We start from the raw sequence: 15,272 nt of genomic DNA, 5'->3' as shown, positions 1-15,272 counted from the left end.
CAGACAACAGCAGTGGCATTAGACACTGGTCAGTAAATGCAGGTTGTGTAAAATAAGAACATTGCCCTGGGACAACCAGGTGAGGGCTGAGCACAGGTGTGCTAAGGATGAGGCAGCATCTTCAATAGTGCAAGGACAGGTGCAGAAGACAGCTGCTCCACATCTACCCTGGAGCTGGCCATTCAGAGCCCAGGACAACCAATGGGAAGCAACAACGTCACTGACCCAGGATTCCCCAAAGACCCTCACCGTGTGGTTGCCCATTGGCCGGGGAGCGGGCTCTGATTTTGGAGGCGAGTTGGTGAGTATTTTCTCTTGTTCCTAGATTTCGTCTCCTTTCTTTCTCTGGCACTGGTTAGGACTTATTCCTTGAGCTTGGCTCTGTGTGCCCACGCTCTCCATTTAGACTAGCCAGAGCCCAAGAACCAAAGATATGCTTTGAAAGAATGAGGCGTCCCATTTCCCCATTTTGATAAAAGAATATTTTTCACGTTTGTTTGGGTTCCTTCAGTACGTTCCTTTAATCCTTCCCAGTCTCTAGGTCTAAAATAGAGGACAGAGTGGGTGGTGCTGTGACTCTAAGTTCAAGATCAGCTGATGTCTGGACCAGGTCTTGTGGGAGCTCAGGGTTTTCACTGTGTTAATTATATGTTAATTATAATTAAGGTGCTAATTATATGTTAACCACACAGGGAAGGGTTACAGTTATTGAAGCGCTATACAGTCCTGAGGGTGTTGTCACATGGGGAAACTGAGTCACAGAGGAATAAATGGCTTTGCCTGGAGTAGCAAGGGCTGAATGAACATTCAAAACTGCATGTGATAGATCTCAAGCCCTGTGATCTTGACCACTTCTATGGGATCATTCAAGACCCGGTGCAGAAAGCTATTGCAAGACATAGAATAAAGGATAAAGACAAAGGGGAAGCTTGGCTAGTCATTTATTTCCAGAAAATAATATTAACCACCAGTCTTACTCTACATCTTTCCAACCTACAACTCTGCCCTTTGTGGGAATAATGTCCTTACCTTCTCCCCAATCCCTCTTCAGCCTTCCAGGGGAAGGGGTCCATCTGCCTTCCCCAGGCCAGTCCCTCCACCTGTGCTTTCCTCCTACTCTGTTGGGTTTGATTATCAGCTCCCTCCTGGGATGTGTTGGAAGAGGTGGAGCATTATAATCAGATGTGCGTTCAAATGCTTTTTCCTAAAACACTCTGTAAAGTGAAGACAGTAACACTCTTTGTGTATCCACATTACTGATGGAAAGTATTAATGAGTTGCTGTAAATTGCCTAAGAAGGGATTTAGAAAAGAGTAAGTGCTCATTTAATTGTTTTGTTTCCTGCCTCTACTTTTACTTACTCTTCCCTCTGAGCATATAAACTTTGTCAAGCATCCCATCCTAAAAATAACCTTCCTGAGGCCACTGAGACTTTTGTGACTTTTTACAGCCACGGTTCTCCTCCGCTTGTTCCTTTGATTGCTTTGCACGATAAGGCAAACGTTCAATTCAAATCATGTCTACACCCGTGTGCATGTGTGGCCATCTGAAATTTATTCTCCTTTAAATGAGCTTCCCATATTCATTTAGTCACCACTTAACCAAATAGTTGGGAGACTGGGGTGGGGGGGGGGAGGGGTGTTTTGTTTTCCATCTCCACGTATCCAGGTTGTTTTATGTTGGAGGGGGAAAAATAGGAAATTTTAGTTTTAAATTTTTTTAGGTTTATTTATTTTGAAAGAGAAAGAGCAAGTTGGGGAGGGGCAGAGAGAGGGAGAAAGAGAGAATCCCAAGCAGGCTCTGTACTGTTGGCACAGAGCCCACAAACTGTGAGATCATGAATGGAGCCAAAACCAAGAGTCAGATGCTTAACCAACTGAGTCACCCAGGCACCCCAATGTTGAAGCTTTTTTTTTTTTAAGAGCATAAGTCAGTGGATTGTTTTCAATCCAAAGGGCTGATTGTTTTCAGTTTTGTGGGCCATTAGCACTCTGTCCCAACCACTCTATTTGCTTCTCCAGGCAGCTGGTCAGTCCATGATAATGGTCTGACTACCATCTCTGAACTGTTTTAAGATGTAATTCTCATAAACCAGACATTTGTGATCCCCTGTGTCCTATATCCTAGGGGGAAAACTTGTGCCCATGTAGACCGCTTCATCTCTGAAAGCAGTGTTTGAAATACTCTAGCTTAGGAAAACTACCATTTTGTCACAGTGGCATCTGTGTCCCCCTCTTTCACCAACCCAGAGCCCTTCCTTCCACGTTTCCTTCCATGTACAGTAAAACCTTGGTTTGTGAGCTTAATTCATTCCAGAAATATGTCTGTAATCCAAAGCACTTGTATATCAAGGTGAATTTCAAGAAGCATTGGCTCAGTTGTGACCATGTGACCTTCAGCATCACGTACTACTCATACTGCAAGACATTGCTTGTTAAGTTAAAATTTATTAGAAATGGTTGCTCTGGGGCGACTGGGTGGCTCAGCTGGTTAAGCGTCTGACTTCGGCTCAGGTCATGATCTCACGGTCCGTGGGTTCAAGCCCTGCGTCAGGCTCTGTGCTGACAGCTCAGAGCCTGGAGCCTGTTTCAGATTCTGTGTCTCCCTCTTTCTCTGACCCTCCCCTGTTCATGCTCTCTGTCTCAAAAATAAATAAATGTTAAAAAAAATTAAAAAAAAAAAAGAAATGCTTGCTCATCTTGTGACACACTCACAGAAGAAGTTCCTCGCAATCCAAGGTTTTAACTGTATTTTATAATCTTCAATTTCTTTATCCTCCAGCTCTCTCATTGTAAATTGAAGTAATATTAGTCACCACCCCCTCCTTAAAACTGCATGTAGAGAATGGCAGGGGAGCAGCAGAGAGAAACTACCAGAATCCAGTGTGTAAGTTAAGGGCACAGAGAGTAGATGCCCTGTCTACCTAGGCAGCAACAACAAAACTCCGAGTTTGACCAGACATGTACCTTACAATCTGGTTACACCTTGGTGACATGCTTCCAGTACCAGGAAGGAGCTCGAGAGGACCTCACTGGGTATCTACAAATCAGACCTAGAAGCACAGCAAGTATAGGAATATCCAGCACAACTAACCTCCACTCTACTATGGCTCATGGGGAAAAAATCAAGTTGCCGTCTACTTGAGCCCTTAAAGTTTTTTATTACATGATATCCCTTTGATTGCTTTATTTTCCACCACAAACCAATGGCTGGGCAAGACCAGAACATTCCCAAAATGCCCAACTGGTATTGGTTGTCCCTGTTTATAGAGGCCATATAATAATGAAAGAGGAGATTTCCTAGATTTAAGAATTCTTCCTGGAGCATTCCTAACAAGTACAAAATGTTTGTCACCACCGACCAGCCTAGACGATTCTGAGGAGAAATGCATGGCACAGGTCATGGACGTCCATGTACAGAACAAGCTGATGGAGGGGGTCAGGGGTGTAGAATCTGTTCTGATGGCCAAGGAGGTTGAGCATCTTGTCATGTGCTTATTTGCCAATGGTAGATCTTCTTTGGAGAAATGTCTATTCAGACCATTTACCCATTTTTAATCAGGTTGTTTATCTTTTTATTATATTTTCTAGATAGAATATCCTTGTCAAATAAGATTTTCAAATGTTTACCCATTTATTTTTATACCACAACTCTTTACTATGTTTATGTAACTTCATATTATGTTAACAGACACAGAAGGAATCAACTGCTCTAAAAACTGTGTGACTGGGGCACCTGCCTGGCTCAGTTGGTAGAGCGTGCAACTCTTGATCTCAGGGCCATGAGTTCAAGCACCACATTGGATGTAGAGCCTACTTAAAAAAAATAATAATAGGGGAGCCTGGGTGGCTCAGTTGAGGGTCTGATTTCATCATGATTTCGAACTATGAGATCGTGGTGGGTTCGAGCCCCGTATTGGACTCTGTGCTGACAGCTCAGAGCCTGGAACCTGCTTCAGATTCTGTGTCTCCCTCTCTCTCTGCCCCTCCCCTGCTCATGCTGTCTCTGTCTCTCTGTCTCTCTCTGTCTCTCTGTCTGTCTCTCTCTCTCTCTCTCTCTCTCAAAAATAAACACAATAATAGTAATAAACAGTGTGACTAATTTTCAGTAAGTGGTGGTAACTTATTTGCCAGTTTTCATGAGTATAGGTACATTAGCCAAGAGCATCACTGATAAGTGTTTTGGGGTTTTTTATTGTTGATTTTAATTATTTTAATTCCAGTATAGTTAATATAAGTGTAATACTAGTTTCCGGTGTATCATATAGTGATTCAACAATTTCATACAACACCTAGTGCTTATCACATAAGTGCCCTCCTTAATACCCATCACCTGTTTGCCCATCACCCCCACCCATCTCCTCTCTTGTAGCCATCAGTGTGTTCTCTTAATATCCTTAAGACTCTGTTTCTTGGTTTGCCTCTTTCTCTTTTTTTCCTTTTCAATTGCTCATTTGTTTTTTGTTCCTTAAATTCCACATAAAACTGAAATCATATGTTATTTGTTTTTCTCAGTCTGACATATTTCATTTAGCATAATACTCTAGCTCCATCCATGGTGTTGCATATCTCAAGATTTCGTCCTTTGTCATGGCTGAATAATATCCGTGTGTGTGTGTGTGTGTGTGTGTGTGTGTGTGTGTGTGTACATATACACACACCTTCTTTACTCATTCATCTATCGATGAACAGTTGAGTTGCTTCCATAATTTGGTTATTGTAGGTAATGCTACAATAAACATACGGTGCACATATCCTTTCAAATTAGTGTTTATGTATTCTTTTAAGTGTTTTGAATCTGACCCTATGCTGGGTGGTGTTTTGGGAACTAGGGATAAGGGCAGCAAAACATCCCAGAGCTTATATTCTTGTAATGAGATAAACAGATATGAAGTCAAGTAATTTTAAGTCTATAAAGAATTGTTACCCATGAATGGGGCTTTTCTGTGTGTTTCACAAAAGGAACAGAGAATGTTGTTTCTAGTGAGTTAACTGAGGTTGGTTGTATGAACTTGAGAATTTGATGCAAGATCCTCTTTTGAATCTTACTACTCTTCCACAGGTATCACTTGCTCCATATTACCAAAGAATCCACTTTTCCATCAAAACCTGAGCTCTCAGCCTTGCACTAAGATGCGGGAAGCCAAACTACCCTCCTTTTCCAACTATGGACTGCAGTGGTGTTTCAAGCAGCTAGGAAAGGAAGAATTTCAGACATTTAAGGAATTGCTCATGGAAAATGCTTCAGAACTGGCAATGTGCTCTTTTCCGTGGGTTGAAGTAAACAGTGCCAATGTGGAACATCTAGCCTCCCTGTTGCATGAGCATTATAGAGAATCTCTTGCCTGGAAAATATCTATTCACATCTTTGAAAAGATGAACCTGTCCATACTCTCTGAGAAGGCAAGGAAAGAGATGAAAAGTGAGTAAGACTTGGGGCAAATCAGGGAGTAGGAGAGAAAGGAGATGACATCAAGCCCCCATGGGAATGGGGAAGGTATCCTTGATGTCTAATTGGGTCCATCTCCACAGCATGAGTCTGAACTGTGAGAAGTCACTCAATGGTCATCCTACCTGGCTGGAAATTAGAGTAGTCTCTCCCCTGTGAAACAGTGGAAGAGAAGAATTGAGTAGATAGACCCTCTACCTGGACAGAATTTGGTTGAAGTTAGTAGATAGGATTTGGAGTCCTAAGTGCTAAGCTTGAGCTCTGGACCTTCTACTTGTTCTGTGTGACTTTGAGCAAATCCCCTTTTACTCTGACCCTTGGATTCCACATCTTGGAACACTAATGCTTACATGTGCTATTGCAAAGTTTCAACAACAGAAAATATAGAAAGGGATCAACAAAGCTTCATTCACTTATTGAGAACACTATGGTGGATGTACAGTGGGTGTATCCCATATTTCTTGCCCCAAGCTGAAGGACTAAGGCTCAAGGAACTCTAAGGATTGATCTTGTCAGACTCTTGGTGTCCATATTATAGCAATGTATTCAGATCATATTGTGTGACTATCTTAGGGTATTTAGGAGAAAGGTAGAAAAAAATAATAGCCCTCCTTTCTCAAGAGGAATTCTCTTCTTCAACTGTGGACAGAAAACTTAGAAAAGAGTCCCAAGGGTGAGCAGTCAGATTGGCCCTAAATGCCTAGATGTAACTCTGCATCTATCTGAAGTTCAAAGGACTTTAAGAGAAGCTATCCTTTCAGAGCTTCAAAAAAGCCCTGTGTGGAAAACAAAAAAAGCCCTAATTGATTCACAGGAAATTAGGGCTCTATCTAAAATTAAAATGATGGGTGATGTTTACTGAGTCAGTACTCTAGATGAGGCACTATGTTGAAACTGCCCTGTCATTGAGTCTCAAACCCACTCCATGAAATAGGTTCCCCATTGAAGAAGCTAAAATAGAGGTTCTATGACTAATGGATGAAGAAGATGTGGTTTATATATACCATGGAATATTTCTTGGCAATGAGAAAGAATGAAATCCTGGCCATTTGTAGCAACGTGGATGGAACTGGAGGGTATTATGCTAAGTGAAATAAGTCAGTCAGAGAAAGACAGATACCATATGTTTGCACTCATAGGTGGATCCTGAGAAACTTAACAGAAGACCATGGCGGAGGTAAAGGGGGGAAAAGTTACAGAGAGGGAGGGAGGCAAACCATTAGATTCTCTTAAATACTGAGAACAAACTGAGGGTTGATGGGGGGTGGAGGAGAGGGGAAACTTGTTGATGGACACTGAGGAGGGCACCTGTTGAGCACTGGGTGTTGTATGGAAACCAATTTGACAATAAATTTCATATTAAATAAATATAATTTATTGTCAAATTGGTTTCCATACAACACTAAGTGCTCATCCCAACAGGTGCCCTCCTCAATACCCATCACCCACCCCCTCCTCCCTCCTACCCCCCAACCACCCTCAGTTTGTTCTCAGTTTTTAAGAGTCTCTTATGTTTTGGCTCCCTCCCTCTCTATATAAAAAATAAAATAAAATAGAGTTTCTACCAAGTTCTACAACATGACCCAGTTCATGAGCTTACAGGTGACAAAGACAGGACTCATTATTTAACATATCTTTAAATCTCTGGCATGTGACCCATGAGAATTCATAGTTTCCAGTGCAGCAAGGAAGAGGAATAAACGGGTGATTTTTTTAATGGTGTAGAAAAAGGAGAGTTTCCTATTCCAGACCAGAGGAAAGTGAAGGACAGAATCACTTCCTAGAAGAAGTGAAGTTCAGGCTGAAACAAATATGAAGAAAAGAAGCTAGCCAAGCCAACTGGGCATAATTAGAGAAGCACATAGCACATGATGAGCAGAAGACAGGAGCATCATGAAGCCTTTAACAAAGAGCTTGGCTAGAGCATGAAGAACTTGAGGGAACAAGACAAGAGATAAATATGGGGAAGTGGACTACAAGTTGGACAACACAGCATCTTGAAAATAATTTTAATAGCAAAGAATAAGCCATTCGTTTGAAAGGGGATGGAGTAAAAATAATCCAATTGACATTTCATCATTGTTGCTGAAGTGTTTTGTGGTCCAGACAGAATAAATGAATAGGTGTGGGGAGACCAGTTAAGAGGCCATTCTGGCATCCCCTGGGAGAAATAAAGGTGTCTTGGGCCAGGGTGGCAGTGGCCATTAGAGAAAGTAGAAATTCAACTGAAGATGTTTCAAAAGCAGACACAACAGTTTTGTAGGACTAAATGCAGAGAGAATATGCTATCATGGATGACACCCATGTTTCTGGCATGAGACTGGGTGCATGGGGTTCCATTACCTCATCCCAAGAAACATTGGAAGAGTTGTTTTGCAGCAAGTAGACAGGAGAATGAGTAAACAATGTTAGAACTGATGAGCTGGACACCTCTATTTGGATAATTCACAGGTCCCTAGTGAGTAGTTAACTAACTAGTTTGAAGTTCAAGAGAGGTGTTCAGGATGACTCTTGAAGATAAATTCTTGATAGCCACCATAAACTGCCTTGTTATGTTAATTACCCAAGGCCTTACAGGAAAACTGGGACTGGAATTTACAAATTCAAAATCAGAGCTGTCTTTGCAACAAGTCTCTGTTGCTTTGCTGTGCTGGTGGCACTTGAGGATCTGACTCCATTGTCTCTGATACCAGAGAACAAACTGAGATCTGAGACTTGTCTTGGCTCCCCTCAGTATTCAGTAATGGGAAATCTCATCCCTAGTCTTGGAAATTGCTGACTTTATTAGGGACTATTATTTCATCTACTCTCCGTTGCAGGATATTCACTGGCTGAAATGCCAGAAAATTCTACAATGAAGAATGACCAAGAACTGAGCATGAAAGAAGTACCAGGTCAGTATGGGCATGGTGGGAAAATGGATACGTCTCAAGCCACATGGTGATGAGTTAGTGGCACATCTGGGACTTGAACCATTACTCCTGATAGTCCAGTGTTCTTTCTGTTCTGTCAGGTGGTTGTATGGGTTCTGAGGATCTGGTAATCATGGTCTTTCTTTCTTTCTTTTTTTTTTTTTTTAATTTTCAAAAGATTTATTTTTTTAGTTTTTTAATCTATTTTTTAAGTTTTATTCTTTTAAATTTACATCCAAATTAGTTAGCATATAGTGAAACAATGATTTCAGGAGTAGATTCCTTAATGCCCCTTGCCCATTTAGCCCATCCCCCCTCCCACAACCCCTCCAGCAACCCTTAGTTTGTTCTCCTTATTTATGAGTCTCTTCTGTTTTGTCCCCCTCCCTGTTTTTATATTATCTTTGTTTCCCTTCCCTTATGTTCCTCTGTTTTGTCTCTTAACGTCCTCATATGAGTGAAGTCATATGATTTTTGTCTTTCTCTGACTGACTAATTTCACTTAGCATGACACCCTCCAGTTCCATCCACATAGTTGCAAATGGCAAGATTTCACTCTTTTTGATTGCCGAGTAATACTCCAGTGTGTGTGTTGTGTGTGTGTGTGTGTGTGTGAGTGTGTGTGTGTGTGTGTGTGTACACACACACCACATCTTCTTTATCCATTCATCCATCGATGGACATTTGGGCTCTTTCCATACTTTGGCTATTGTTGATAGTGCTGCTATAAACATGGGGGTGCATGTGTCCCTTTGAAACAGCACACCTGGATCCTGTGGATAAATGCCTAGTAGTGCAATTGCTGGGTCGTAGGGTAGTTTTATTTTCAGTTTTTTGAGGAACCTCCATACTGTTTTCCAGAGTGGCTGCACCAGCTTGCATTCCCATCATGGTCTTTCTTATTCTGAGTCCAAAGAGCTCTGTGATCTTAAAGCTTTCTTACAACTATTTGAGTTTCCATCTTCAGTTTGGATAACTCCATGACCCCACCAGGACAAGCTTCACCTAATAATCTGTTTTGGAGGCTTTGGTGAGGAGAACCAGATAACATGAAACCATGTTCAATACAAGTCCCCAAATATTTGAGTACTGGTGATATGCCAGGCACCGCTCTGTGACTTATGATACATCCATGGACAAAGTACATGCAAATCCCCGGCATTCATGAAGTTTACACTTCAGTGGAGGAAAAAGGAGACCAACAAAAGGACTCAAAGCAGTGATGCCAAAACATACAGGGAAAGATGTAGGCTTATATAGACAGCATGCTTTCCCCCACTGTTACCCACACTACCACTTATATATTGGTAATCTTCCAGCAGTCAGCATTGACCATGAAGTCTAACACCTCAAAAGAATCAGGACCAACCTCCTGTTGAAGCAGCTTTGTTCAGACTGTGGGCAGGAAAATCCCTTTCAAAACTAAAGTCTGAGGAACTGATGAGTCACAGAGTTTCAGGATCCCAGAGGGCATAAATTATCCCAATTTTAATGTAAATCTAGGCTTAACAGGGGGAGTCCCACATATTCTCTTTCGAGGGATAAAATCGTATCTTACTGGGTTTAAAGATTACTAAGTAGTGATTTAGTGATATGAAATAGAGACACCGACTGACTAATCTTGGCAGTAGGATCAAAATGGACAAAAGCTGGGGTCTTCTAAGCCACATTGGGAAACCCCTCTAAATTACCATTGTGCACAAGAACTACCACTTGTTGAGACCTGTTGAGACCACTTGTTAAGCATGGTGCCACGTGCTTCAATCTCCTAGATCTCCACAGGACTTCGTGTGGTAGTAACTGTAATTCCAATCATCTGGTAACAAAACTGAAGATCCAGAGGCTAAGCTGTATACTTAAACCCTACACATGTCGACACTCTAACCACTGCTCTATCTCCATGCTGTAAGTTTTAGTTTGTTGTTCCATTTTCACGTTGTGTCTTATGGGCTAACATGTGGCGTGTCTTAGAGAAAGTTCTATGCATGCTTCAGAAGACCATGTAATCTGCTGTTATTGGTGTTCTTGGTGTTCTATATATCTGCCTCCTCTGTTTTTTTATTTCAGTAAATGGGACTGCTATCCACCTGCTTATTCATTCCAAAAGCCTACTCGCTTTTTAGTCTGACTGACTGCTTCTTTTCTTTCTCCACCTTCATCCAATGAATCAAAATCCTATGAGATGCACATCTAGAGTATAATCCATTTCTATGTTTTTCTACCCATACCCTGTATATGAGAATCATTTTCTTCGAATTTCTTATCCGTTTCCACTCTGGTTGTATGCAATCCATTTTCCATACAATAATAACCAAGGTGATCTTTTAGAAATTTACATCTGAAAACTTGACTCGTCTGCTTTAAAATGCTCAAATGGTTTTCTGTTACATTTGTGATAATTTATTGCATGTTTTTTTTTATAATTTGCAAGATTAACACCACCCTTTTGACTATTCCTTAAATACCGTAAGTCATTCCCATATCACCTATGTCAAATATGTACTTAGCCACATTAGGAAACTATTTTTAATAAGTAGATATAATGGTTATTCTCAGCAAGTAGTAGCTATTATACACCAGAGACTGTGCTATTCCTCTACCAAAACACCTGATTTAATTTTCAGAGCAACTCCACAACGTAGGAGGTATTATCCTAGCTCTACAGATGAACCCACAGAAGCATGTTAGACCAGCAAGTTGACTAAGACCTCATAAGCAGGAAGGGACAGAATTCCCATTTAAATCCTATGTCTGACTCCAGACCCTTGGTTCTTATCCACCAGATTTTATCCACCATTTTAATGACTTGCCAAAAGGTCTCCAAAGAATTAAAAGCAGAATTGAGACCAGAACTTCCTATCTCCTGATTTTGAATCAAGTGCTCATTTTACATACACTTAGCATCTCTAGCTGAGCCAGTGGCTGCCATGTTCCAAACTGGTCCTGGGATGTGGGTCTGTGCCCTCTCTAATTCAGATATTCACATAACAATGGGGGAATTTATACAATGAGATACCACCTCACGCCAGTCAGAGTGGCTAAAATGAACAAATCAGGAGACTATAGATGCTGAAGAGGATGTGGAGAAATGGGAACCCTCTTGCACTGTTGGTGGGAATGCAAACTGGTGCAGCCACTCTGGAAAACAGTGTGGAGGTTCCTCAAAAAATTAAAAATAGATCTACCCTATGACCTGGCAATAGCACTACGAGGAATTTACCCAAGGGATACAGGAGTGCTGATGCAGAGGGGCACTTGTACCCCAACGTTTATAGCAGCTCTTTCAACAATAGCCAAACTATGGAAAGAGCCTAAATGTCCATCAACTGATGGATAAAGAAGATGTGGTTTACACATACAATGAAATACTACTTGGCAATGAGAAAGAATGAAATCTGGCCGTTTGCAGCAACGTGGATGGAACTGGAGGATATGCTAAGTGAAATAAGCCAGGCAGAGAAATGCACATACCATATGTTTTTCACTCATATGTGGATATTGAGAAACTTAACAGAAGACCATGGGGGAGGGGAAGGGGGGAAAAAAAGTTACAGAGAGGGAAGGAGGCAAACCATAAGAGATTCTTAAAAACTGAGAATAAACTGAGGGTGTGTGGGAGGAAGGGGAAAGTGGGTGATGGGGATTGAGGAAGACACCTGTTGGGATGAGCACTAGGTGTTGTATGGAAACCAATTTGACAATTATATTTAAAAATAAAAGAATGGGGGAGTTTATTCTTCCTTCTCTCTTTTGCAGAAATTTCACAAGCTATAGAACAAGATGGTGCCACAGCAGCAGAGATGAAAGAACAAGGTAAAGAAATCTGATTCGCTGTGGGTTTTTTTTTTTTTTTTTTTTTTTTTTGGCCATCCTGGAATGGAATTTGGCTGGCAGAAGAGTCCACTTTCCCATTGCTCATCTGCATTTGTCTCTGGTACATCAGTCTCCTCCCCCAAGAGCTCCTAGAATGAATCATCATCAAAGGCATCACATATGTCTGCTGTGATCATCTACAGTTACTTTGTATGAAGACACATTCCAAAGACCTGGGATTCTGGGGAAGTTGGGCATGAAGCATAAGCTCGTTTGACAGGTGCTAAATATAGACAAGAGTAATCAAGCACTTTGTTCAGAAGTACTTGGCTAGTGGTGACCTCTTTTCCCAAGTCCTTCTGTCAACCTTTATTTTGTGAATACCTACCATTTGAAGAACTGATAGGAACATAGTGGTAAAATACATATACATATGGATATATAGAGTTATATGTTAACTAAACCAAACAAAATACAAAACGATGAGATCCCAGGTGCCATGTTTGTATGAAACAGCAATTGACCAGTCAAGGAAGTGACAGCAGACTTCTCTGAGGAATATTACTTGAGGCTTTTTTCTTTTCTTTTCTTTTCTCTTTTCTTTTCTCTTTTCTTTTCTTTTTTCTTTTCTTTTCTTTTCAAGTTTATTTTGAGAGTGAGAGAGAGAAATCACGGGAGGGGCAGAGAGAGAAGGAATGAGAGAATCCCAAACAGGCTCCTCGCTGCCAGCACAGAGCCCGATTTGGGGCTTGACCTCACAAAGCCTGACATCATGATCTGAGGCAAAATCAAGAGTCAGTTGCCCAACCAACTGAGCTACCAGGCACTCCACTTGAGACTTTTTGTTGAGCTATAATCAATGTACCAAAAAGCTCACCCTTTTAAAGTGTACGATTCAGTGTTTCTTTGCATGTTCACGATGTTGTGCAAATAATCACCATTATGTTATTCCAGAGCATTTTCCTCTTCCCAAAAGAAACCCCAAACCCATTATCACTCTATATCTCTTCTTCTCCAAGTCCTATGAAACCACTAATATACTTTCTGCCTCTATGAATTGGCCTATTCTGGACTTCTATGTATGTATACCATACATATAAATGGTATCCTACAAGTGTGGTCTTTCATGACTGGCCTCTTTCATTTAGCATAATGTTTTCTATATTCATGTTGTAGCGCATACCAGCACTTAGCTCGTTTCTACTGCTGACTAATATCCTGTTGTGTAGATAGACCACCTTTTCTTTATCTGTTCATCAGACAATGGACATTGGGTTGTCTCTACTTCTTAGCTATTGTGAATAAAGCCACTATGAATATTCGTGTACAAGGAAGTGTTGATGGACAGAAGTGATTTGACTTATGAGGTATTTGATAAAAGTTGGTGTTGGGGATTTCTGGGGAAAAAGTGTCAGGTGTAGTTCCTGTCTTTCCACTAGACAGCCTGATGGATGGTGATGCCAGGAATCAGTGATTTATTTGACTTTCAAGCTGGACTTTTATTCCACCTCTGTGACGTAACCTATGTTAGCCTTAATCTTTCACTAGACAAATGCTTGAAGACCCAGAAGTTGCCAGTGTTGTCCATTTTCAGTTGAGATGAGTGGCAATAAATGCCAATATTGACGACCTCTCTAGAATACTTGCCACGGGCCAGGTGCTATTCTCCATGTCTTATGATTATGTCATAGCATCCTACACAAGTCTCTTAAGGGAGGTATTAATATCCCCATTTTGCAGATGAACAAACCACCATAAGAGTGAGATGGGGCTAAAATTAGGTTTATGGAGAAAGCATTGAGGCAAACATCTGTTCCAAAGTAAGTCCACAAACAGAAGTTTTTGTCTAATTGCCACTTATAGGAAACTTATGAGGAGTTTCTTGTTGGAGGTAAAACATGAGTTTTTGACGCACTGAGTTTGAGGTCCCTGTGACCCTCTGAGGTGGTGAGTTGGACACATGAGCCTAGGATCTCAGGGAAGAAGTCAGCACCATTGAAAGAGATTTGGAACTATTGGTCACAGATGCAATACTTGAGTCCATGGGAGAAGAGGTGGCCAAGGGCGACCCAAATTCAACGCAGACGTACCTCCTTGGGGCTTCCTTCTCTCTTTGAAAACCTATAGCCCAGGAGCATAGTCTGTGCTTTGAGGATAATGCATCAGTCTGAGCTCAGCAAATAGAGGTTGTTCAGACCTCAAGATCTGCTTCCTGCAGTTTTTTTTTTAATTTTTTTAATGTTTGTTTATTTTTGAAAGAGAGACAGCATGAGCAGAGGAAGGGCAGAAAGAGAGGAAGACACAGAATCCAAAGCAGGCTCCAAGCTCTGCGCTTTCAGCATAGAGGCCGATATGGGGCTCGAACTCATGAGCCATGAGATCATGACCTGAGCCGAAGTCGGACACCTAACCAACTGAGCCATCCAGGCACCCCTGCTTCCTATAGTTTTAATATAGGTGTCTTAATACCTTTCCCTATACAGAATAAGGGAGCTTAAGATTTAGAACTTCTGGGTAGATATTTTATGTAAAGATAGTCATTGCCTTATACACTTGTACAGAGAGGATCTTGTCATCTTTTTAAAAAAAAATTTTTGTTTAATGTTTATTTATTTTTGAGACAGAGACACAGCATGAATGGGGGAGGGTCAGAGAAAGAGGGAGACCCAGAATCTGAAACAGGCTCCAGGCACTGAGCTGTCAGCACAGAGCCCTATGCGGGGCTCAAACTCACGGATCCCAAGATCATGACCTGCGCCGAAGTCGGATGCTTAACCGACTGAGCCACCCAGGCACCCCGGATCTTGTCATCTTTTTAAAAAATATATAATAGTATTACCAGCAAATGTAAGGACCCCGGCTTAGAGGAGGTTTTTTTTTTTTTTTTTTTTTTTCCATGTTATTGAGTACCTGTCAGACGTCAGAGGCTGTTGAAGAGTCTGGAGGTATGCAGATAAAGTGCTTTCATGGAACTTCCATCACAAGCTAGGGACTAGGCAAAAACCAGATGCATAAAATAACTGCCATTTGTGACAAGTGCTGGGATAAAAATAAAATCAGATAATGCGAAAGAACTATGGCTTGTAACAATAGTGACCA

At 41.2% G+C, this 15,272-nt stretch overlaps 2 protein-coding genes across 6 annotated transcripts in view; one reads left to right on the top strand and one right to left on the bottom strand.

The window, feature by feature from the left end:
- The window catches only part of NLRP13 (NLR family pyrin domain containing 13), a 109,453-nt gene that overhangs the window by 75,143 nt on the left and 19,038 nt on the right, over positions 1 to 15,272 (bottom strand). The window lies entirely within an intron of this gene.
- Positions 5,118 to 15,272, top strand: part of NLRP5 (NLR family pyrin domain containing 5) — a 32,416-nt gene continuing 22,261 nt past the window's right edge. Inside the window, exons 1-2 of the mRNA XM_058708825.1 lie at positions 5,118 to 5,421; positions 8,268 to 8,346. Of these exons, the coding sequence (XP_058564808.1) occupies positions 5,133 to 5,421; positions 8,268 to 8,346 (368 nt within the window). The 5' untranslated portion in view covers positions 5,118 to 5,132. The remainder of the gene's footprint in view (positions 5,422 to 8,267; positions 8,347 to 15,272) is intronic.

The sequence above is a fragment of the Neofelis nebulosa genome, chromosome 17 (genome assembly GCF_028018385.1).
Source record: "Neofelis nebulosa isolate mNeoNeb1 chromosome 17, mNeoNeb1.pri, whole genome shotgun sequence".
NCBI lineage: Eukaryota > Metazoa > Chordata > Mammalia > Carnivora > Felidae > Neofelis > Neofelis nebulosa.
Note: the sequence above shows the minus strand (reverse complement) of the source record. Positions and strands in the feature narration are given on the sequence as shown.